This window comes from Oncorhynchus masou, chromosome 13 (assembly GCF_036934945.1).
Source record: "Oncorhynchus masou masou isolate Uvic2021 chromosome 13, UVic_Omas_1.1, whole genome shotgun sequence".
In the NCBI taxonomy this organism is placed as follows: Eukaryota; Metazoa; Chordata; class Actinopteri; order Salmoniformes; family Salmonidae; genus Oncorhynchus; species Oncorhynchus masou.
This window is the reverse complement of record NC_088224.1, coordinates 19,144,506-19,169,412: the sequence shown is the minus strand read 5'-3', so window position 1 is coordinate 19,169,412 and position 24,907 is coordinate 19,144,506. Positions and strand designations below refer to the sequence as shown.

Sequence of the window (24,907 nt, the reverse complement as noted above, 5' to 3'; positions counted from 1 at the left end):
TTCTAGGCCCTCTCCTATTCTCGCTATACACCAAGTCACTTGGCTCTGTCATAACCTCACATGGTCTCTCCTATCATTGCTATGCAGACGACACACAATTAATCTTCTCCTTTCCCCCTTCTGATGACCAGGTGGCGAATCGCATCACTGCATGTCTGGCAGACATATCAGTGTGGATGACGGATCACCACCTCAAGCTGAACCTCGGCAAGACGGAGCTGCTCTTCTTCCCGGGGAAGGACTGCCCATTCCATGATCTCGCCATCACGGTTGACAACTCCATTGTGTCCTCCTCCCAGAGCGCTAAGAACCTTGGCGTGATCCTGGACAACACCCTGTCGTTCTCAACCAACATCATGGCGGTGGCCCGTTCCTGTAGGTTCATGCTCTACAACATCCGCAGAGTACGACCCTGCCTCACACAGGAAGCGGCGCAGGTCCTAATCCAGGCACTTGTCATTTCCCGTCTGGATTACTGCAACTCGCTGTTGGCTGGGCTCCCTGCCTGTGCCATTAAACCCCTACAACTCATCCAGAACGCCGCAGCCCGTCTGGTGTTCAACCTTCCCAAGTTCTCTCACGTCACCCCGCTCCTCCGCTCTCTCCACTGGCTTCCAGTTGAAGCTCGCATCCGCTACAAGACCATGGTGCTTGCCTACGGAGCTGTGAGGGGAACGGCACCGCAGTACCTCCAGGCTCTGATCAGGCCCTACACCCAAGCAAGGGCACTGCGTTCATCTACCTCTGGCCTGCTCGCCTCCCTACCACTGAGGAAGTACAGTTCCCGCTCAGCCCAGTCAAAACTGTTCGCTGCTCTGGCCCCCAATGGTGGAACAAACTCCCTCACGACGCCAGGACAGCGGAGTCAATCACCACCTTCCGGAGACACCTGAAACCCCACCTCTTCAAGGAATACCTAGGATAGGATAAGTAATCCTTCTCACCCCCCCTTAATGATTTAGATGCACTATTGTAAAGTGGCTGTTCCACTGGATGTCAGAAGGTGAATTCACCAATTTGTAAGTCGCTCTGGATAAGAGCGTCTGCTAAATGACTTAAATGTAAATGTAATGTTTTCAAGAGACTGGACATTGGCGAGTAGTATGCTCGGGAGTAGTATGCTCGGGAGTAGTATGCTCGGTAGCGGTGCGCGATGTGCCCGTCTCTGGAGCCTGACCAGAAGACCGCTTCATTTGCCCCTTTTACGGCGTCGTTGTATTGGTTCGCCGGCTGGGATCTGATCCATTGTCCCGGGTGGTGGGCAAAACACAGGATCCGCTTTGGGAAAGTCGTATTCCTGGTCGTAATGATGGTGAGTTGACGTTGCTCTTATATCCAGTAGTTCCTCCCGACTGTACGTAATAAAACCTAAGATTACCTGGGGTACCAACGTAATAAATAACACCTAAAAAAAATACTGCATAGTTTCCTAGGAACGCGAAGCGAGGCGGCCATCTCTGTCGGCGCCGGAAGTCACACAGGAAAGGGTCTTCCCTCTAACTGTTGCCACAAAGTTGTATGCTGTCATTGTATGCTGTAGCGTTAAGATTTCCCTTCGTTGGAACTAACCATGAAAAACAGCCCCAGACCATTATTCATCCTCCACCAAACTTTACAGTTAGCACTATGCATTGGGGCAGGTAGCGTCTTCCTGGCATCTGCCAAACCCAGACTCGTCCGTCGGACTGCCAGATGGTGAAGAGTGATTCATAACTCCAGATAACGTGTTTCCACTGCTTCGTAGTCCAATGTCGGCGAGCTTTACCCCACTCCAGCCGACGTTTGGCATTGTGCATGGTGATCTTAGGCTGGTGTGCGGCTGCTCGGCCATGGAAACCCATTTCATGAAACACTCAATGAAATTATTGTGCTGACGTTGCTTCCAGAGGCAGTTTGGAACTCAGTTGTGAGGGTTGCAACCGAGGACAGACTATTTCTACGCACTTCAGTACTCGGCGGTCCCAATCTGTGAGCTTGTGTGGCCTACCACTTTGCGGCTGAACAGTTGTTGCTCCTAGATGTTTCCACTTCACGAAAATAGCAGTTTCAGTTGACCAGGGCAGCTCTAGTAGGGCAGACATTTGACAAACTCACTTGTTGGAAAGATGGCATCCTATGACGGTGCCACGTTGAAAGTCACTGAGGTCTTCAGTACGGCCATTCTACTGCCAATGTTTGTCTATGGTGATTGCATGGCTGTGTGCTCGATTTTATACACCGGTCAGCAATGGGTGTGGCTGAAATAACTGAATCCACTAATTTGAAGGGGTGTCCACATACTTTTGTAAAAATAGAGAAATACCCCACTGAACAATTCAGAACATGAAGAATCCCCTACTACAGGGATTGGGATGGGAGCCAAAACAAATCTGAACTCAACATGAGGGGCCGCAATGGCTCACAGGTCTGCATACCCACATCCACAGCCGGCCCTAGCCTTTTGGGAGCCCTAAGCTAAATTTTGCCCTGACTTACAAAATCAATGGGGGCCCTCTGGTCGGTAATTCAACAATGATTACTACATGTTTATAGCTGGCTCGATTAATTTACCAATCTAAAAAGCTGACATGGGCTAATTGAGTGACTGTCAGTGATTGACATAACTACCCCATTCATAGACACTAAATGGGTTAGGGTTAGTGTTCTCACATGGTTATATGTCCATATTACGGCCTACCTCTGAAAACAACATAAGGTCCTTGGACCTTAGAGTAACGATAGGACACTCCTTAATTAAAGTACATTCTTGGGCTATGACATAACACCAACGGTGCATCAGAGCTGGGATCAAGAGAGTGAAAAACAGCTTATACCTCAAGGCCATCAGACTGTTAAACAGCCATCAACTAGCACATTAGAGGCTGCTGCCTATAGGCATAGACTAGAAATCACTGGCCACTTTAAGAAACGGAACACTAGTCACTTTAATGTTACATATCTGGCATTACTCATCTCATATGTATATACTGTTTTCTATACTATATCTTAGCCGTTCCGCTCTGAAGTCACTCATCCATATGTATATAGTCTAAATTCATTCCTACTTAGATGTGTGTATTGGGTATATGTTGTGTCATTTGTTAGACATTACTTGTTAGATATTACTACACTTTCGGAGCTAGAAGCACAAGCATTTCGCTACACCCGAAATAACATCTGCTAATCACATGCATGTGACCAATAAAATTTCAACCAACCATGTGACCAACCAAATTTCGAAATTGCACCTTGTGTAGTCTACTATTATAACTGTCAACAGTAAATTGAGACGCTGACTGAGTTTACCGTCCTAGGGGAGCCTTGTCATTAATTAAAATTATCAGGCTTGTGCAAGCATGCTGGTAGTTACTCCAGCCACGATTAATGTTGTGTTCCATCCAGTTGGTCACATGAAGAGTGAAGGAAACATGATTTTAAAGAATTGACTGATAGGGATGTGAGAGATGAGCGTATAGCCATGTCCATTGTTACAAGCAATCAGTTCATAGTTAAAATGTTCATATTTCATTAACAACAACTTGGGAGGAAATTGTATGGGCCCCAGAGTTGTGCAGCAGTCTAAGGCACTGCATCTCAGTGCTAGAGACATCACTACAGACACCCTGGTTCAAACCCAGGCTGTATCACAATTGGCTGTGATTAGGAGTTCCAAGGGCGGTGCACAATTGGTCTGGGGTCATCCGGGTCAGGGCAGGGTTTGGCTGGGTAGGCCGTCATTGTAAGCAAGAATTTGTTCTTAACTGACTTTCCTAGTTAAATAAAGATAAAACTAAAAACACAGTGGGTAACCAACTGTTCAGAAGATTTGCAGAAAAACAGCCATTTTGATCTATTATGTACATGTACACCGGGAAAAAGATGGTGGAAAATAGAAAAACATGTAAACACGTTACCGAGACCCAGGTCGACAAGACTATTGCACCTTTGCAATAGATTCCAACACTCTCTGAACAAGGCAGCCATGCTTATTTCTCATTGACCTGGGCGTTTACAGGGTCACGTCTATTAAGATTACAGCTTTATCAAATTGACTTAACATTTTTTTGCATTTTAGCTGACCCTGACCATTTTCCTAACCTTAACCTAATTATCCTAACCTGCTACGTTAATTATCCTAAGCTTCTGCGTAAATTCTCGAACCTTCTACGAAATGTCAATTTTTACAAAAGTTGTATCCATTCTGGATAAAACCGGCTTTCATTGATTACAGCTGACAGCCAGGAAGTAAAGGGGAGTTGGTTTTGATTGAGCGCTATTCGGACCACTTACGAGTCTTAGCCCAGACGCAACAGCCAATGGAAAATCTTGCAAAGGCGGGATATCCTGTGTCTTAATGCACCTGACCGGGACATTGTTTGTAAGATACAGTAATGAACTGATCTCAAACGCTAACAGCAATATTTTGAGTGCAGCCTCTTCATTTGGTACAATATCAGTTAATTAAACGACTAAAACGCAAATCGTTTGTGGTCATTAACATGTTTATACATAATATTTTCAGATAAGAGGAACCTTGATTACGTTCAATCAACCATAGTTTGCCACAAAACTTTCTGAACATGCTGTGCAAATGTAATAGTTCCGGCAGTAATATTTTCAATTCCCCTAATTGATGTACAGTAGAGTAATTCTATTTAGGCTATCAACTGTACTTTACGTTACAGTGGTTCCCAACCAAGTCAGTCAGTTAAAAACAAATTATTATTTCCAATGACGGCCTAGGTAGTGGGTTAACTGCCTTGTTCAGAGGCAGAACGACAGATTTGTCAACTCAGGGATTCGCGCTAACCACTAGGCTACCCGCCGCCCCCGAGAACCCCCAGCGACTCACTCCATCATCACTCTGTGTTGTATACGTTTCGCTCTATTCCCAGTGCAAGGTGCAGCAACTGGGCAAATAACCTGACATTTGCCAGAGATAGCTCCTGTATATTCATTAATTGCTTTATTGGTTTATACTTGCAAATAGATTGTTTTGCGGCATCACCTCATTGGAATTTGCGCGTGGTGGAAATGGAATCTCTCTCCTCAGCACCGCCACCAACCCATCCCGGAAGTGACACCATCAGTTTTCACATTTCAGGAAAAGCATCAGCATCTTCAATGCTTTGACAACGGGGGTTGAAGATAATTCCACAACCGCGTTTGGACGGACACATTTGGCTTTCAAAACACAATTTGTCGCAGTTTGGATTCGTAAGACAGGTAATGAATCGATTCAAGCGGAAGAAATAGCTGTGATTGTCATATTGCTAGGGGATTTGGCCTACTAGCAAGACGTATAGCTAACCCTGAGATTATTGCTAGCTAGCTAACAATATAAGCTAGTTTGTTGTCAGATCCGTTAGCCAACGTGACGTTAGTTAGCTACAAGGCCCTTGAAGGTTAATGCGGATATCTTAATCGATCCAGTTGTCAATGAACATGATAGTTACGTTAGGGCAACGTTATATATGCGAACATTATAGCTATCTAGCTAATCATCTTAAGCGTGTTTGTGTCAGATACAGGCTCTTGGAAAATGTCAAGGGAATATTAGCTCGCTACCTAGCTATAGTTAGCAACTCCCCGTTCGCTTGTGGTAAATGAGACCTGTGCTGGCTGTGTTAAATTTGGCCGTCCTTGTTTGGGCGATCACTCGCTTCAGCTTTTGGAAGCCTATATTGTGTTTTTTATTTGACATGATCTCATGCAGTCTGTTTGCCATCATGTCGTTATTTTAACATGTTTAGGCAGACTTGAAATTCTTCCATGTTACATTTCAGTTCACTAGCATTTATTTACATTTGATTGTAAATGGGAAAAATGTCAATATGATGTGTGTGTGAGAGGGGGGATATGCATGCCCAACCAGAAATGTTTTCATATCCCTTCCCTATATTATTTCCCAAATTCTCTCTATTACTAATTTTCCCTGCAGTTCGGACAAATGAAGTGACAAACAGGATATGATGTCATCGTTCCAGGTGGTGGGCTCTTTGCCCAGCAGTGTCATCGGCGTCATGGAAACATCAAACTTTGCCCATGTCATCTTCCAGAACGTTGGGAAGAGCTTCCTGCCCCAGGAGGCACTGGAGTGTTGCTACACCCTCACCTCGTACATCACCCCCAACCCCAAAGACTGGGTGGGAATATTTAAGGTAACACAAACACACACATCCTACATCACTCCCCACTCCAAAGTCTGGTGGGCATCTTTAAGGTACACCCTACCCTATTTACAACCCACCCCCAACGACCGGTGGGCATCTTTAAGCTACACACTAGATCTCCCTTAGCTCTGCATCAGTACTTCTCACACTGTATGGAGCATTGACTCATCAGACGCTATGCAGTCATCCTATGCAGTTGTCACAGGGCCTAAATGTAGCCTCATGACCCTCCAACTAGAAGATTGGCCGTTAGGCCTCGCCGTGTCTCCAACTAGAAGATTGGCCGTTAGGCCTCGTCGTGCCTCCAACTAGAAGATTGTCCGTTAGGCCTCGTCGTGTCTCCAACTAGAAGATTGGCCGTTAGGCCTCGAACTAGAAGATTGTCCGTTAGGCCTCGTCGTGTCTCCAACTAGAAGATTGGCTGTTAGGCCTCGTCGTGCCTCCAACTAGAAGATTGTCCGTTAGGCCTCGTCGTGTCTCCAACTAGAAGATTGGCCGTTAGGCCTCGAACTAGAAGATTGTCCGTTAGGCCTCGTCGTGCCTCCAACTAGAAGATTGGCCATTAGGCCTCGTCGTGCCTCCAACTAGAAGATTGTCCGTTAGGCCTCGTCGTGTCTCCAACTAGAAGATTGGCCGTTAGGCCTCGAACTAGAAGATTGTCCGTTAGGCCTCGTCGTGTCTCCAACTAGAAGATTGGCCGTTAGGCCTCGTCGTGTCTCCAACTAGAAGATTGGCCGTTAGGCCTCGTCGTGTCTCCAACTAGAAGATTGGCCGTTAGGCCTCGTCGTGTCTCCAACTAGAAGATTGGCCGCTAGGCCTCGTCGTGTCTCCAACTAGAAGATTGGCCGTTAGGCCTCGTCGTGTCTCCAACTAGAAGATTGGCCTGATTCTCATTAACCTGATTCTCTTCTCTATTTCAGTGTTTTGGTTTTTTCCCTTACACTACACAGCTGATTCAAATGATCAAAGCTTGATGATTAGATGGTTATTTTAATCAGCTGTGTAGTGCTAGGGCAAAAACCAAAATGTGCACCCCTTGGGGACGCGAGTTCCGAGTTTGGGAAATCCTGGCCTATTTCCTTCTACGGAGATGTTTCCAGTAGCTGTGGTGTGGTTATTGAATGTGCAGAGGGAGGTGGGAGGAGGAAGGGAGAACAGATAGGTGTTGCTGGGGGGTATTTTCTGGTGTGTCTCTCTGGTCTAACCAGATCTTTATTTTTCATTGCAACCCCCCCCCCACACACACACACACACTCACATCCTTATTTCTTTCTCTCTCATTCCATCTCTCACTTTCTCTCTCTTCCACCTCTCCTTCTCTTGTTTCCCCCTCTCTCTATATATCTCCTCTTTCATCAGGGCCATCAAATTTCACACTGAATTAACAGGAAATGTGAACGAGGAAGCTTAATGTCTCGTAAAGACAAAAAGCAAACATTTATCATCTTTTAAGAAGTTACTTCAAATCCACCCAGCTCAATTAAAAAGGAATAAAGATGGTGGGTTTATTTGGAAAATGTAGATTGGAAAATGTAGATGGTTAGTCTGCACTAATGAAAACTGTTTCATGGTGAAGCGTTGGGAGTGTGATAAAGAGCTGTGTATTTCCGCAGCTAGAGGTGGTAGGCTTTTCCCATGGAAAGCGTGGCATGAAAGACTGGAACTCAGCCACAGGAGGAATTATTAAAAAAATGTCAGTTTTCAACCAAACACTCCTCCCTCCCTTTTCACCCTTCTCACACTTTTATCTTCTAATGCTTTTCTCTTGTGCCATGACACTACCCCTCCCCCATCCTCCCCGGCTCTCACTGTGTGTGTGATTGCACTACTGAGAGAGCTCCAGACACATACATCTAGCACAGCTGCTTGGGCACTTACTCACATTACCCATGACACACACAGACACCCTGAGGCTCTCTGACACAAAATATGTAGGTTAGGTACAGGCTCCCCCTACTGGCTGTATACTGTCTTCTAAAACCTGGGATTGGCATCACAAGGCCTTGATGATACCATGATAATATTCCTACACTTATCACACTTATCCATATATCAAACAAAGTAAGATTGGAATGAGATTTAAGTTTTAAGACCTATTTTCTTCTAATGCAATTAGAAGCTTAAATGGACTTGTATCAACTCAAAACACACACCTCTGGAAAAGCCCCTGATTCAGGAGGTAGTGGAGTTGTGGCATGTAGCTGGGAGAAACCCGTGCAGTAAGAGTGTAATTAACGTGTCATCGGACCGTGTGCATACCCCTCTAATTCGTGATGGATGGCAGCTTCATCTGTGGTTATTTTATAACATCACTCCTGAGTCTGAACACTCCAAACTCCAGTCACCTGCAACCCTCCACTATACAATTAGCAAATCATTTAAGTGTTTAAACCTCCCCGTAGACCAGCGTTTCGCAAACTCAATCCTCTGGACCCCAAAGGGTTCACATTTTGTTTTTCCCTAACACCAAAGCTTAATGATTAGATAGTTATTTGAATCAGCTGTGTAGTGCTAGGGGAAAAAACAAAACGTGCACCCCTTGGGGCCGCGAGTTCCGAGTTTGGGAAATCCTGGCCTATTTCCTTCGACAGAAATGTTTCCAGTAGCTGTGGTGTGGTTATTCAATGTGTTTCTGGTCCCGAGGACAGAGTTTGGGTAACCCAGACTTAGACTAACACAGACACACAGACAGAAAGACACACAGACAGAAAGACACACAGACAGAAAGACACACAGACAGAAAGACTGACAGACAGACACACACACACACACACACACACACACACTTGGGTATAAATAATGTTCTCACCTGAATAGAGTTAGTTATTTATTATTATCACATGGAATTTCACCTGCATTCTGAGTAGGCCCTACATGCATTACTCTACTTTATAATATCACACCAATTACTGTCAACATACTAAAAACAGAGAACATTGTCATCAAACTAACAATCATCATCACTCCGAACATTGTTATTTCATTAATAGTGGATGTTGTCATCAAGGTAGGGCTGGGCGACTATGGCCAAAATATCATATATACAGTATTTTATTTGTTGTTGACTGTATTTGTCGGTGCTTTTTGTTTTTGAATAATATAAGTTCTAAATGTGCTTTATGAGTAGTGTGATCATAGGGTAGCAACACATACATTCTAATGTATTTCAATTAGTCTTTCTCAATTCTGATTGTTTTATACTGTTCAATTCATCCCCACAAAAATTCAGCATTTTCATACATTTGTGCACTTCCTGTACTCATTTGAGAGAATTTCTACACTGCCATGTAGGGTCCACGATATGGGCAAACAATCTAGGCCTTATTTTTTTACCAAATTTTGCAGTTTGACTTGAGCAAAACACTTGGGTGAACTGTTGGAATCATGGAAATATAACTATTATTCTATAGTTAGAATATAATAGTGGGCACTTTTGAATACGGTGTTTGACATGACAACAAATTAAAATGCCAGGGAGGAGTTATTGTGACAGGGTAGGAACCAAAGTGTTGACAAGTGTTTCCTAGGGGACCCTATAATCTTTGGCTACATTTAATGTTTTCTCTTAGCAACTTTATAGCTAACATTCTTGCTTTGTGTATTCCTCTTTGATTTAGAAGATACCATTGCACAAAAAACATTCAGCTGTAGGTCTACACCATCACTGGTATTATCAGGCTGTATAGCTTGTTATGTTTGCTCTGACCCAGTTCATTTATTAGCTCGCTAGAAATTAGCCTTAGATTTAGGCCTAATTTGCTAAGAAAAAACAAATAGCTGTTTGCTGATGTAAGAAACACAAAATTATAGTGTAATTTATAGAACACTAGTAGATTTATATTAAGAAGAAAAGTGAAAACAGCATAGTTGTCATCAACATTGTTGCATGTGCTGCATTGACAATGCAGACTGAACGCAAGTGTCTCGTTGTCGAGGAATGTGAAAATGTGCTCCTCAAGTGACGGGGCGACATTGATATGATTACATCTCTGTTCCACCATTTAGAAGTATGTGTAAAATTAGAACCTCTTTCTCTTCTGTGTCTTCTTCCGTTTAAACGAGGCTCTGCTGCTCCCCTCTGTCAGCACTTACACACACTCACCTCCTCCCAGCCTCTCCAAGGAGAGAGGGGAGAACTGGCAAGGAGTGAGGGAGGGTTTGTGGTTTCAAATAAATGTTTCCATCCCTGTAATTGTATGTGGTATATTATTTTTGTTTAGCCTATTGTTACATGAGAATGAGAACAGGACTGGTGTGCATGATGTGAAACAAACCCATCTTCAACTTAGAAAGCCAATCACAACTCGGCTGTGAAATACAATACTGGTGAAAAGTTTTAGAACACCTATTCATTCAAGGGTTTTTCTATATTTTGTCTATTGTCTACGTATTAGTATAATAGTGAAGACATCAAAACTATGAAATAACACACATGGAATAATGTAGTAACCAAAAAGGGTGAAACAAATAGACACCCTTTGCCTTGAGGACAGCTTTGCACATGCTTGGCATTTTCTCAACCAGCTTCATGAGGTAGTCACCTGGAATGCATTTCAATTAACAGGTATGCCTTAAAAGTTCATTTGTGGAATTTCTTTCCTTCTTAATGTGTTTGAGCCAATCAGTTGAGTTGTGACTAGGTATGGGTGTACAGAAGAATGCCCTATTTGGTAAAATACCAAGTCCATATTATGGCAAGAACAGCTAAAATAAGTAATGAAAAATCACAGTCCATCATTACTTTAAGACATGAAGGTCAGTCAATCCGGAACATTTCAAGAACTTATAAAGTTTCTTCAAGTGCAGTCGCAAAAATCATCAAGCGCTATGATGAAACTGGCTCTCATGAGGACCGCCACAGGAATGGAAGACCCAGAGTTACCTCTGCTGCAGAGGATAACTTCATTAGTTACCAACCTCAGAAATTGCAGCCCAAACAAATGCTTCATAGTGTTCAAGTAACAGACACATCTCAACATCAACTGTTCAGAGGAGACTGTGTGAATCATGCCTTCACGGTCAAATTGCTGCAAAGAAACCACTACTAAAGGACACCAATAATAAGAAGAGACTTGCTTGGGCCAAGAAACACGAGCAATGGACATTAGGCTGGTGGAAATATGTCCTTAGGTCTGGAGTCAAAATTTGAGATTTTTTTTGTTCCAACCGCTGTGTCTTTGTGAGACGCAGAGTAGGTGAGCAGATGATCTCTACATGTGTGGTTCCACCTTGAAGCATGGAGGAGGAGGTGTTATGGTGTGGGGGTGCTTTGCTGGTCACACTGTCTGTGATTTATTTAAAATTCAAGGCACATTTAACCAGCATGGCTACCACAGAATTCTGCAGCTATACGCCATCCCATCTGGTTTGCGCTTAGTGGGACTATCATTTGTTTTTCAACAGAACAATGACCCAGCACACCTCCAGGCGTTGTGAAGGGCTATTTTACCAATAAGGAGAGTGATGGAGTGCTGCATCAGATGACCTGGCCTCCACAATCCTCCGACCTCAACCAAATTGATATGGTTTGGGATGAGTCGGACCGCAGAGTGAAGGAAAAGCAGCCAACAAGTGCTCAGCATATGTGGGAACTCCTTCAAGACTGTTGGAAAAGCATTCCAGGTGAAGCTGGTTGAAGGAATGCCAAGAATGTGCATTCATGAAGGCAAAGGGTGGCAATTTGAAGACTCAAATATAACATTTATATTTTGATTTGTTTAACACTTTTTTGGTTACTACATGATTCCATATGTGTTATTTCATAGTTTTGATGTCTTTCACTATTATTCTACAATGTAGAAGATAGTCAAAATAAAGAAACACCTCTGTATGAGTAGGTGTTCTAAAACTTTTGACCGGTAGTGTACGTTTCACTTTTCGGCTGCTGGGCTGTTCAACTTGTTGATCTTGCTTTGGGCAATACCACTCTTTTGTATTATGATTAACAAGGTACGTAACAGGTATTTGTGAGATCCTAGTCTTGCTGTGTGTCCTGTGTTGGTGTGAGAACAATATGCCAGTGTGTGTGTTTTAGCTGTAGCCTGTCCTCCTGCGTTGGGTCTGTAGGTGGGTTGGAACACAGCGAGGGATTACTACACTTTCCTGTGGTCTCCCATGCCGCAAGACTACCAACCTGGAAGCACCGTACACAGGGCTGTGGTGTTCCAAGGTACACACACACACTTACTTAGGAACGTACACACACACACCGAGCATGGGAAGCACTGTGGTATACAAAGGTAACCTCATGATTTAACAGTCCCTATATTAAACCAGCTACCTTATTTTATTGATGGAATACAACCGCAACCGTGGTCAGAGACTTGAACACCTCTCTCTCTCTCTCTCTCTCTCTCTCTCTCTGTCTCTGTCTCTCTCTGTCTCTCTCACTCTCTCTCGCGCTCTCTCTCTCTGTCTCTCTGTGTGTGTGTGTGTATAGGGATATTACACACACACTACATGGAGGGCCGGTGATCTGGTTTTACAGGGGCTGACATGGTCTCTGTGGTGTCAGTGGAACTCTTTACCTCAAATACAGTGCAGTTGAATTACTGGACTTTTACTCTTATTGAATGATGTGTTTACTATGAGTAGAAGATGGAAGATGAGTGATTTTATAAACATTAGATTTAAACAGTCAGGATTCACAGTGCCTCTCAGAGTGCTGATCTATGGTTCATTTTTGCATTTTTGGATCATAATGCATATGATTATATGTGGGGACCAGATCCTAGATCAGCACTTCTTCTAAGGGATGGGCGCGGTTATTCGAATATCTGAACGGACGTGGTTGTTCGGTTACTTGAGAGAGTAGCCTATTTTAACAATGAAAAGGCTTGGTCTGAAATTAAATAAAATGATACGTGACGTTGCTAAATAGCCTATAAGGATAGACAATTAGATTTAGCAGTTTAATAAAACAACAGTTTAATTACAGTTTTTACGAGGGTGCCCCATTTAAAAAAGGACGCACCATTACCCTCCACACCCGTTTCACACATGTAGCTTGTCGTTGTTGTCGGTCAAGGCGTTACAGTCGGAGGCTTCATGGGAAGCTAAAGATTTTAGTCAATCCAAAATGGAATTAAAATTACAGAATTCGGTTGGCTAAATGAGAAGAAGCAGGATACAATGGTCAACCAACAGGTAGGCTGCTGTTGTAGACAAGGATGAGGAGCGCAGCTAAAAAGACTCAGTTAGCATTGCTACTTTTGCTCGCTAGCTGGCTAACTTAACTGTCTACTGTAGCAAGCTAGCTTCTTTACAACAATTTGATATAGTCCACATTTTGCCCCCCACCCCAGTTTTATTATTGGGAATGTGATACAAAATGAGGCAACAGTGTGCTTTAGGACCATGAGGATGCCTCCGAGCAGTCGGGCAGGCTTTGGAGTGTTTATCCGACTGGTCCCAAAAATGTGTTTTGTCCCACCCACTTCTAAAACCAAAGTTGCGCACCTGGTCACACACACCGGCCCCTGCTCCTCCTTTCCCGCCCCTCCGCCACCTTCTGCTGAAGCAAATAGAGTGTAGTTCACCAGCTTTCTACAGAGTCCAGTGAGCAATTCTCCATTGAAGTATACTTAAAAAAAAAAAATAATCTTTAAAACATGTATTTTGACTATTTGGATATCCAGGAAAAAGTCATGATATTATTGTAAAAGTTATATCATTTCAAATGCCCATCCCTGTTCTACTCTGATACTCTTTATGAATACCGGTACTCTAGACGAAATAAACGCAACCAATTCACCTGACGATACTGTCTCAAAATGCCAGGCCCTTCCTAACTTTTCCCAACTCGGTCTCCCCTTTTGCAGGGTACTATGTTCCCAAGAGTGACGGGGAGTTTTATCAGTTCTGTTACGTCACACACACGGGTGACATCAGAGGCGCCAGCACACCTTTCCTGTTTCGCCCGGCCACGCCCACCGAGGACTGTCTTACCGTTACCGAGGATGACAGCAACTCAGACATTCTGGTGGTGACCACCAAGAGCAGTGTGCTGGAGGTACACACACACACACACACACACATACATACACAGATACAGTATAGCTGTCTAAATGTTACTGGTACACAGTCTCCTCTTCTATCCTCTGGTGAGAAGCAGCGTGTAGAGGAGGCTCAGCAGGAGCGCAGGGAGCTGTTGAAGACCATGCACCACCTGCAAGAGGAGAAGCAGCAGCTGCAGGAGGAGCACAGGAGGCTGCACAGAGAGAGAGAGCAGGAGAGGGAGACCTGCAGCCTGCTACGCACACACAACCAGGTGAGGGAGGGAGACCTGCAGCCTGCTACGCACACACAACCAGGTGAGGGAGGGAGACCTGCAGCCTACTACGCACACACAACCAGGTGAGGGAGGGAGGGAGAGAGACCTGCAGCCTGCTACGCACACACAACCAGGTGAGGGAGGGAGGGAGAGAGACCTGCAGCCTGCTACGCACACACAACCAGGTGAGGGAGGGAGGGAGAGAGACCTGCAGCCTGCTACGCACACACAACCAGGTGAGGGAGGGAGGGAGAGAGAGCCTGCAGCCACACAACCAGGTGAGGGAGGGGAGAGAGACCTGCAGCTTGCTACGCACACACAACCAGGTGAGGGAGGGAGGGAGAGAGACCTGCAGCTTGCTACGCACACACAACCAGGTGAGGGGGGGAGGGAGACCTGCAGCTTGCTACGCACACATAACCAGGTGAGGGAGGGGAGAGAGACCTGCAGCTTGCTACACACAACCAGGTGAGGGGGGGAGAGACCTGCAGCTTGCTACGCACACACAACCAGGTGAGGGAGGGGGAGAGACCTGCAGCTTGCTACGCACACACAACCAGGTGAGGAGGGGAGAGAGACCTGCAGCACACACACAGGGTGAGGGGGGAGGAGACCTGCAGCTTGCTACGCACACACAACCAGGTGAGGGGGGGAGACCTGCAGCTTGCTACGCACACACAACCAGGTGAGGGAGGGAGAGAGACCTGCAGCCTGCTACGCACACACAACCAGGTGAGGGAGGGAGAGACACACAACCAGGTGAGGGGGGAGGGAGACCTGCAGCTTGCTGCTGCAGCTTGCTACGCGCACACAACCAGGTGAGGGAGGGGAGAGAGACCTGCAGCTTGCTACACACACAACCAGGTGAGGGAGGGGAGAGAGACCTGCAGCTTGCTACGCACACACAACCAGGTGAGGGAGGGAGGCTTGCTAGAGGTGAGGGGGGGAGGAGACCTGCAGCTTGCTACTACGCAGCACACAACCAGGTGAGGGAGGGGGGAGAGAGACCTGCAGCTTGCTACGCACACACAACCAGGTGAGGGAGGGGAGGGAGAGAGACCTGCAGCTTGCTACGCACACACAACCAGGTGAGGGAGGGGAGAGAGGCAGCTTGCTACGACACACAACCAGGTGAGGGAGGGGAGAGAGACCTGCAGCTTGCTACGCACACAAAACCAGGTGAGGGAGGGGAGAGAGACCAGGTGAGGGAGGGGGGAGAGAGACCTGCAGCCTGCTACGCACACACAACCAGGTGAGGGAGGGAGAGAGACCTGCAGCCTGCTACGCACACACAACCAGGTGAGGGAGGGACCTGCAGAGAGACCTGCAGCCTTGCTACACACACAACCAGGTGACGCAGCTTGCACACAACCAGGTGAGGGAGGGGAGGGACCTGCAGAGGTGAGACCTGCAGCTTGCTACGCACACACAACCAGGTGAGGGAGGGGAGAGAGCTTGCTACCTGCAGGTTGCTACGCACACACAACCAGGTGAGGGGGGGAGAGGCAGCTTGCTACGCACACACAACCAGGTGAGACCTGCAGCTTGCTACGCACACACAACCAGGTGAGGGAGGGGAGAGAGACCTGCAGCTTGCTACGCACACACAACCAGGTGAGGGAGGGGAGAGAGACCTGCAGCTTGCAGCTTGCTACGCACACACAACCAGGTGAGGGGGAGAGAGACCTGCAGACCTGCAGCTTGCTACGCACACACAACCAGGTGAGGGGGGGAGGGGAGAGACCTGCAGCTTGCTACGCACACACACACCAGGTGAGGGAGGGGAGGACCTGCAGAGAGACCTGCAGCTTGCTACGCACACACAACCAGGTGAGGGAGGGGAGAGAGACCTGCAGCTTGCTACGCACACACAACCAGGTGAGGGAGGGAGGAGAGAGACCTGCAGCTTGCTACGCACACACAACCAGGTGAGGGGAGGCAGCTTGCTACACACACACAACCAGAGGGAGGGAGACCTGCAGCTTGCTACGCACACATAACCAACCAGGTGAGGGAGGGGGGGGAGAGAGACCTGCAGCTTGCTACACACACACAACCAGGTGAGGGAGGGGAGAGAGACCTGCAGCTTGCTACACACACACCACAACCAGGTGAGGGAGGGGAGAGAGAGACCTGCAGCTTGCTACGGTGAGGGAGGGGAGAGAGATCTGCACACACAACCAGGTGAGGGAGGGGGAGAGAGACCTGCAGCTTGCTACGCACACACACACCAGGTGAGGGAGGGGCTTGCTAGAGAGACCTGCAGCTTGCTACACACACACAACCAGGTGAGGGAGGGAGGGGAGAGACCTGCAGCTTGCTACACACACACACCAGGTGAGGGAGGGGAGAGAGACCTGCAGCTTGCTACGCACACACACACCAGGTGAGGGGGGAGAGAGACCTGCAGCTTGCTACGCACACACAACCAGGTGAGGGAGGGGAGAGAGACCTGCAGCTTGCTACACACACACAACCAGGTGAGGGAGGGAGGGAGAGAGACCTGCAGCCTGCTACGCACACACAACCAGGTGAGGGAGGGGAGAGAGACCTGCAGCTTGCTACGCGGACACAACCAGGTGAGGGAGGGCTTGCTACGCACACACAACCAGGTGAGAGAGACCTGCAGCTTGCTACGCACACACAACCAGGTGAGGGAGGGAGGAGACCTGCAGCTTGCTAGACCTGCAGCTTGCTACGCACACACAACCAGGTGAGGGAGGGGGAGAGAGCAGCCTGCAGCAACCAGGTGAGGGAGGGGAGAGAGACCTGCAGCGCTACACACAACCAGGTGAGGGGGGGAGACCTGCAGACACACAACCAGGTGAGGGGGGAGAGAGACCTGCAGCTTGCTACGCACACACAACCAGGTGAGGGAGGGGAGAGAGACCTGCAGCTTGCTACGCACACACAACCAGGTGAGGGAGGGGAGAGAGACCTGCAGCTTGCTACGCACACACAACCAGGTGAGGGAGGGAGGGGAGACCTGCAGCTTGCTACACACACACAACCAGGTGAGGGAGGGGGGAGAGACCTGCAGCTTGCTACACACACACAACCAGGTGAGGGAGGGCAGCTTGCTAGGTGAGAGGAGAGAGACCTGCAGCTTGCTACACACACACAACCAGGTGAGGGAGGGGAGAGAGACCTGCAGCTTGCTACACACACACACACAACCAGGTGAGGGAGGGGAGAGAGACCTGCAGCTTGCTACACACACACAACCAGGTGAGGGAGGGGAGAGAGACCTGCAGCTTGCTACACACACACACCAGGTGAGGGAGGGGAGAGAGACCTGCAGCTTGCTACACACACACAACCAGGTGAGGGAGGGAGAGAGACCTGCAGCTTGCTACACACACAACCAGGTGAGGGAGGGGAGAGAGACCTGCAGCTTGCTACACACACAACCAGGTGAGGGAGGGACCTGCAGAGAGACCCAGGTGCAGCTTGCTACACACACAACCAGGTGAGGGAGGGGAGAGAGACCTGCAGCTTGCTACACACACAACCAGGTGAGGGAGGGACCTGAGAGACACAACCAGGTGAGGGAGGGGAGAGAGACCTGCAGCTTGCTACACACACAACCAGGTGAGGGAGGGAGAGAGCAGCTTGCTACACACACAACCAGGTGAGGGAGGGGTAGCTTGCTACACACACACAACCAGGTGAGGGAGGGGACTGTGTTGCTACAGAGCGAGGGAGCAGAAGAGAGAAACCTGAGTGCCAGTTCCTATTCAGTGATCACAGGTTCAAAACATCAACGTTAATGAAGTTTATGAATGATCTGTGTCCATGGTTGAACACACAAAGCAGTGTGTGTGCGCTCTGTTTGCACAGTGTGTCATATTTTTTAGTTTGTTTCGTGTGTGTTTGCCTGTCTCTCTGTCCCTTTTTAACGAGCTGACTCACTGGGCCAGGACGCTAACTGGACACGGTCTCCCAGGCATCTGGCATCAGGGCAATGCCATCTCAACCACAGAGTGAACAAATATGACGTCAAGGCCACACACATACACACAGACCACTCCTCCTCCTCCACACACACATTCTAATTCACCCATACAGACACACACTCAATCCCCCTGACACACAAACTCACAATGCCACCCACTTGTAACTTCTTTTAAAATGCATGTGGAATGAGAGACGGTTGAGAGAAGGCCCTGCCCAGTTTAGGGAGTAACATGACTCAGTCACGCCAATGTACTAGGGGCACTGCTCTCTCTCTCGCCGTCTCTCTTTTTCTCTCTGTTTTTTTCTCTTTCTCACTCTCTCATTTCTCATCTTACTACAACTGCTGAGAGTGACTTCAAATTTGTAATTTATTTGAAGTACCATTTGGCGTTGTTCAGTGAATAAACATTTCCATGTGACTTAACCTGCAAAGTAAGATTTAACCCACTGAAACTAGAGGAAATACAGGGAGGATGAGAGGAGGGAAGCAGGGAGCATGAAAGCAGGGAGCATGAAAGCAGGGAGGATGAGAGGAGGGAAGCAGGGAGCATGAAAGTAGGGAGGATGAGAGGAGGGAAGCAGGGAGCATGAAAGCAGGAAGGATGAGAGGAGGGAAGGAGAGTGGAGGAAACTTAGGGGAGAACGTTGATGATATGGAACCAGTCTCTTACTGCCCCCTGGTGCTTTTTCCTAGTGTGTGTGTGTGCGTGTGTGTGTGTTTTAGTATCCTTATGGGGACCAGAGGTCCTCACAAGAATAGTAAAAAAGGAACATTTGGACAGGTGGGGGCATTTTGCTGATCCCTCACAAGGAAAGCGTATATTTTAGGCTTATGGGTTAGTTAGGTTTAGGGTTAGGTATAGGGTTTGGGTTAGGTATGGGGTTAGGTATAGGATTTGGGTTAGGTATGGGTTTGAATTAGGGTTAGGGGTTAGGTATAGGATTTGAATTTGGGTTAGGTATAGGGTTTGAATTAGGGTTAGGGAAAATAGGATTTGTTTTATCAATTGTTTGGTCCCCACAAGGATAGTAAAAGGAATGTGTGTGTGGTAGACAGCTTTGAGGGATGTCTTACTTGGTCATTTTATGAAGTACTAAATCACTGTAAATAAATTGTACATAGATTACTAATGTCAGATTCTTCATTCAACAAGGGTTTCTCTTATGAAATAAGTGGTGTGTGTGTGTGTGTGTGTGTGTGTGTGTACTCGTGTTCATTTGTGCAGTACACAAGAACATTTCAGTATATTCACCATGGCCCTTTAGTGCAGCACTGATGAAAATATCCTTTAGCTGGACCATGAAAACGTAAGTACATATTTTGCAGCTGCTAATTTTACGACAACATGTTTTATAAGGTCTTTTGCGCTGCTAAAGTGTCTCCCAATTGGCTGCAGTTGAAATCATACAGTCCTTCAGGGAGCCAGCGGGCAGTACCTGAACTACACATGACATCTGGGTGTGATACTGTGCACGTGTTTCCCAAAACAAATACAAATGTATATACTGAACCTGTATGTTTGATGGATGTGATGTGCCTGTCTGTCTGATGCACAAGTGCGTGTGTGTGCGTGTTGAGTGATGGAGGGGTGTTTATGTAGGCGTGCTGGTCTGTCAGGTGCAGTGTGTTGTGGGTGATTTAATGTCCTCTACTTCTCAACATGTTCCAACAGGGGCGATCACTGGCAGGACCAGGTACAAGATACAGGATAGATAGACTCCAACTGGTTCTCATGGTTGCGTCTTGTTTCAGAACATTGCCAATCATCATTCGTTATCACACAGCATTTTGATTGAGAGGGTCAAACTCAATAAAAAGCCAAGCATTTGCAGCATTTCCCTCCATTTTACTTGATTGATCAGTAAAGGTCATTGATTAGGTAGAAACTCCCCTCATCTCATTGTCTGGGTCTTAGTTGAACACAAATAGAAAGGAAAAAACAGAAAACACTTCCAGGAATTGAGTTTCACACCTCTGGTCTAACCGGACTGACCGACAGGGCCTGTGATTGGTTAACAGTGTGATTGACAGCTGAAGTTGCCTGTGGTGTGGTTGCAGGAGCTGCTACGCTCCTCCCAGGGCCTGTCAGAGGAGAGGGAGGAGGTGAGGAGGAGACTGCAGGAGGCCACAGACCGGGTCAGACAGCTGGAGGAGGACCTACTGGGAGTCACACAGAGAGGACTGCAGAAAGAGACCGAACTGGACTGGTGAGGAGGAACACACATGCCACACATCAGGGTTTCCGTTAGGAAAATGTGAACAGGACATTTGGCCGGCAACATTTTAATTTACCGGACATTTGATAAATCTGCCGGACCCATATCCATTGGGTGTGTAACCTGATTAGGGCGTCCACCCACACTGCTCAGAATGACAGAAATCACATTTGGATGATGGTAATTCATATTAACAGAACATGTTGACCATGCAACAATGTGTAGTCCTTCATACTGAATTCTGATTCGCATTTTGAAGATGCTCGAATAACTGTCCACATTTACTTTTCCTCAGCCAACAAGAGGAGTAACAAACAGCCAAATCACTAACCTACGCCAATCTACTATCCCCCATAGTAGAAAAGTTGACCTATTCTATTGGTCAGCTTGTCAAGGAATAGCCTATTCCAAACCGACTGGGACAGCTGTGGGAAGATAGAGCCCAAATTCATACAACCAGGAAGCCTAAGCTACATAAAAATGTATTTTTAAATACTTAAAAAGCAATGAGGGCAACAGAACAGAGCATTTATCTTCAAATGTTGATGAACTATTATTTCTTCACATTATAAAGCTCAGCGATGCGCACAAGGCAGTAGGCTACACGCAAATGTTCTTTCCATAATGCAATTATCAGAAAACACCGTTGTGAAAAGGGCAGCGCACATGGGAGTGGTGTAGATCTAATGGGCTGCTTTGATGCAAGGTAAGACATGCCTCATAATACATGTTAAAACGTTCAGCTTTCAAACAATTAACTATGTGTTTTCAAAACGCGTACTGCCTCCAGCTCATTGCAAAGTGGTGTGTGACGCACTGATGAGGCCTGCCATCTGTTGCAGTTTGAGATGCTGCTGCTGCAGATTGTTCAGCTCCAAGGCTCTGTATCTGTGTGCTGTAGGGGTGTGATAAATAAGATTCATAAGGAATATACAGTAGCCTATGCACGCTGCAATTTAATTACACACACTTATGCAAATTACCCTATAGACCGATAAGCATGGCCAGTCAAATGTATTTCCATCGACTAGTATTTCCACCATTTAAATAGGCTAAAAAACATTATTTCGCAATCTATTTTTTTCTTCTCCCGGCCTGGCACCAATTTTAATTATCAGCTTTTTTCATTTTTTATAGGCCAAGAGCCGGCTATTACCGCCGAGTGGAAAACCTGCCACACGCGTACACACACACAAAGGACTATAAGGAAACTAACTGGACTGTTGATGAGAAACACCGTAGATACAGTACTATACTCAAATGACATACAGTACAGAAAACTAGAGAACATTATTGGTATTAATGCAGTTGTTGTTGTCCAGTCTGAGAGACAGGTTAAAGAAGCTGACAGCAGATAGAGACACTCTGGAGACCCAACTGAAGAATGAGAAGGACGAGAGGGACCTTTACAAGGTGAAATGATACACTGTGTATGCACATGTATCTACAGTTGAAGTTGGAAGTTTACATACACCTTAGCCAAATACATTTAAACTCAGTTTTTCACAATTCCTGACATTTAATCCAAGTAAAAATGCCTTGTCTTAGGTCAGTTAGGATCACCACCTTATTATAAGAATGTGAAATGTCAGAATAATAGTTGAGAGAATTATATATTTCAGCTTTTATTTCTTTCATCACATTCACAGTGGGTCAGAAGTTTACATACACTCAATTAGTATTTGGTAGCAATGCCTTAAAATTGTTTAACTTGGGTCCAACGTTTTGGGTAGCCTTCCACACGCTTCCCACAATAAGTTGGGTGAATTTTGGCCCATTCCTCCTGACAGAGCTGGTGTAACTGAGTCAGGTTTGTAGGCCTCCTTGCTTGCACACACTTTTTCAGTTCTGCCCAGACATTTTCTCTGGGATTGAGGTCTGGGCTTTGTGATGGCCACTCCAATTCCTTGACTTTGTTGTCCTTAAGCCATTTTGCCACAACTTTGGAAGTATGCATGGGGTCATTGTCCATTTGGAAGACCCATTTTTGACCAAGCTTTGACTTCCTGACTGATACCTTGAGATGTTGCTTCAATATATCCACATAATTTTCCTTCCTCATGGTGCCATCTATTTTGTGAAGTGCACCAGTCTCTCCTGCAGCAAAGCATCCCCACAACATGATACTGCCACGGTTGAGATGGTGTTCTTTGGCTTGCAAGCCTCCTCCTTTTTCCTCCAAACTTAACGATTGTCATTATGGCCAAAGAGTTATATTTTTACTTGATCAGAACAGAGGACATTTCTCCAAAAAGTAAACCGCTGCAAACCGTAGTCTGGCTTTTTTATGGCGGTTTTGGAGCAGAGGTTTCTTCCATGCTGAGCGGCCTTCCAGGTTATGTCGATTTAGGACTTGTTTTACTGTGGATATAGATACTTTTGTACCCGTTTCCTCCAGCATCTTCACAAGGTCTTTTGCTGCTGTTCTGGGATTGATTTGTACTTTTCGCACCAAAGTACGTTCATCTCTAGAGACAGAATACGTCTCCTTCCTGAGCGGTATTATGGCTGCTTGGTCCCATGTTGTTTATACTTGCATACTATTGATTGTACAGATGAACGTGGTACCTTCAGGTGTTTGGAAATTGCTTCCAAGGATGAACCAGACTTCTGGAGGTCTACAAATTTTTTCTGAGGTCTTGGCTGATTCCTTTTGATTTTCCCATGATGTCAAGCAAAGAGGCACTGAGTTTGAAGGTAGGCCTTGAAATACATCCACAGGTACACCCCCAATTGACTCAAATGATGTTAATTAGCCTATCAGAAGCTTCTAAAGCAATGACAATAATTTTCTGGCATTCTCCAAGTTGTTTAAAGGCACAGTCAACTTAGTGTATGTAAACTTCTGACACACTGGAACAGTGAATTATAAGTGAAATTATCTGTCTGTAAACAATTGTTGGAAAAATTACTTGTGTCATGCACAAAGTAGATGTCCTTACCGACTTGCCAAAACTATAGTTTGTTAACAAGAAATTTGTGGAGTTGTTGAAAAACAAGTTTTAATGATTCCAACCTGTGTATGTAAACTTCCGACTTAAACTGTATGTGTGTGTGTTCATAATCGTCTTTCTTTGTCTGTGTGTCTATAATGGTCTCTCTGCGTGTGTGTATAGGTCCACCTGCGTAGCACGGAGCTAGAGAACACTAAGCTGAGTGCCGAGCTGCAGATGCTGAAGGCTGTGGAGCTCAACAGAGAGGTGACCATCACTCAGTTCCAGGAAGAGCTGGACAGGCTCCGAGCCTGCGTCACTCAGAAAGATCGCCTGGAGAAAGAGTTGCACACACACGCTGTCGACAAGGTGAGGAAGGAGGGGTGTGTGTGTGTTCATATGGGTCTTTCTATAAATTAGGGTAGCAGTGACCATTTGTTGTAATGGACATCTGTTTGGAGCTGTTACAAAGTCATTAATACATTTAGATATAAAGGGGGAACATAGATATTCAATATAATTCATGAGTAGTATCAAAACCTTTTTGGGGGGAGTTGGAGGAGATCTCGGAAGTGTACTGTAAACTCGTAACATTTTCTATCTTCCTATGTTATGGTGTGAAAACAGTTTTCATGGGCACATTAGGGTCTGGCAGTATCCAGGGGTTCATATTGTCTTGCAGTTCTTCTCTCATACCAGGATATACACAGTATTACACAAGAGGGTGCCCATTGGGTGTTTATTACCAGAATGCTTGTCTGAAGGAAGAACAGTACTTGCTCTGGCGCAGCATGTGTAGGCTGCACACTGTGTCTGAGTGGAGTGGAGTTGCTAAGGCAACGGACCTGCCTGCTCTGCTTGGAGGAGAAGATGGGCTGAGAACGGAAAGTAGGGAAAGAAGCAAGAAAATCAAGATAGTGGCAGCTGTACAAACGGCTTTGACTTTGACTTCTCAATATGATGCCCTGTCACCTTATTAATTCAGCCACTAGCAAATCAAACTTAAGGTTTGCGTTAACACAGAATTCTGTATTTTTCTCACAGGATAAAAAAAACAATTCATAACAAATATCTTGCTGCGTTTTGAAAATGCAGATGTAAAATGCTTCTTATTGTAAATTTCTGCTTGGCATCAGTCATTTTGTGCTTCCGTTGCTCTTCTCCACTCAGATGGGCATTCTGTCAGTTAGAGCTTTATGACCAATGTGTAGCTACTTTTCCCCGGTACTTTTCTACGTGTAGCTACTGTTCCCCATGCGTTTTCTACGTGTAGCTACTGTTCCCCACGCGTTTTCTACGTGTAGCTACTGTTCCCCACGCGTTTTCTACGTGTAGCTACTGTTCCCCACGCGTTTTCTACGTGTAGCTACTGTTCC

The 24,907-nt window shown here is 46.1% G+C and overlaps 1 protein-coding gene across 1 annotated transcript in view; it reads left to right on the top strand.

Annotated features, from left to right (window-relative positions):
• The first annotated feature begins 5,073 nt into the window (after positions 1 to 5,073).
• Positions 5,074 to 24,907, top strand: part of LOC135551869 (tax1-binding protein 1 homolog A-like) — a 53,232-nt gene continuing 33,398 nt past the window's right edge. Inside the window, 8 exon segments of the mRNA XM_064983141.1 lie at positions 5,074 to 5,205; positions 5,921 to 6,140; positions 12,219 to 12,321; positions 13,973 to 14,163; positions 14,263 to 14,421; positions 20,441 to 20,589; positions 21,921 to 22,011; positions 23,715 to 23,900. Of these exon segments, the coding sequence (XP_064839213.1) occupies positions 5,949 to 6,140; positions 12,219 to 12,321; positions 13,973 to 14,163; positions 14,263 to 14,421; positions 20,441 to 20,589; positions 21,921 to 22,011; positions 23,715 to 23,900 (1,071 nt within the window). The 5' untranslated portion in view covers positions 5,074 to 5,205; positions 5,921 to 5,948.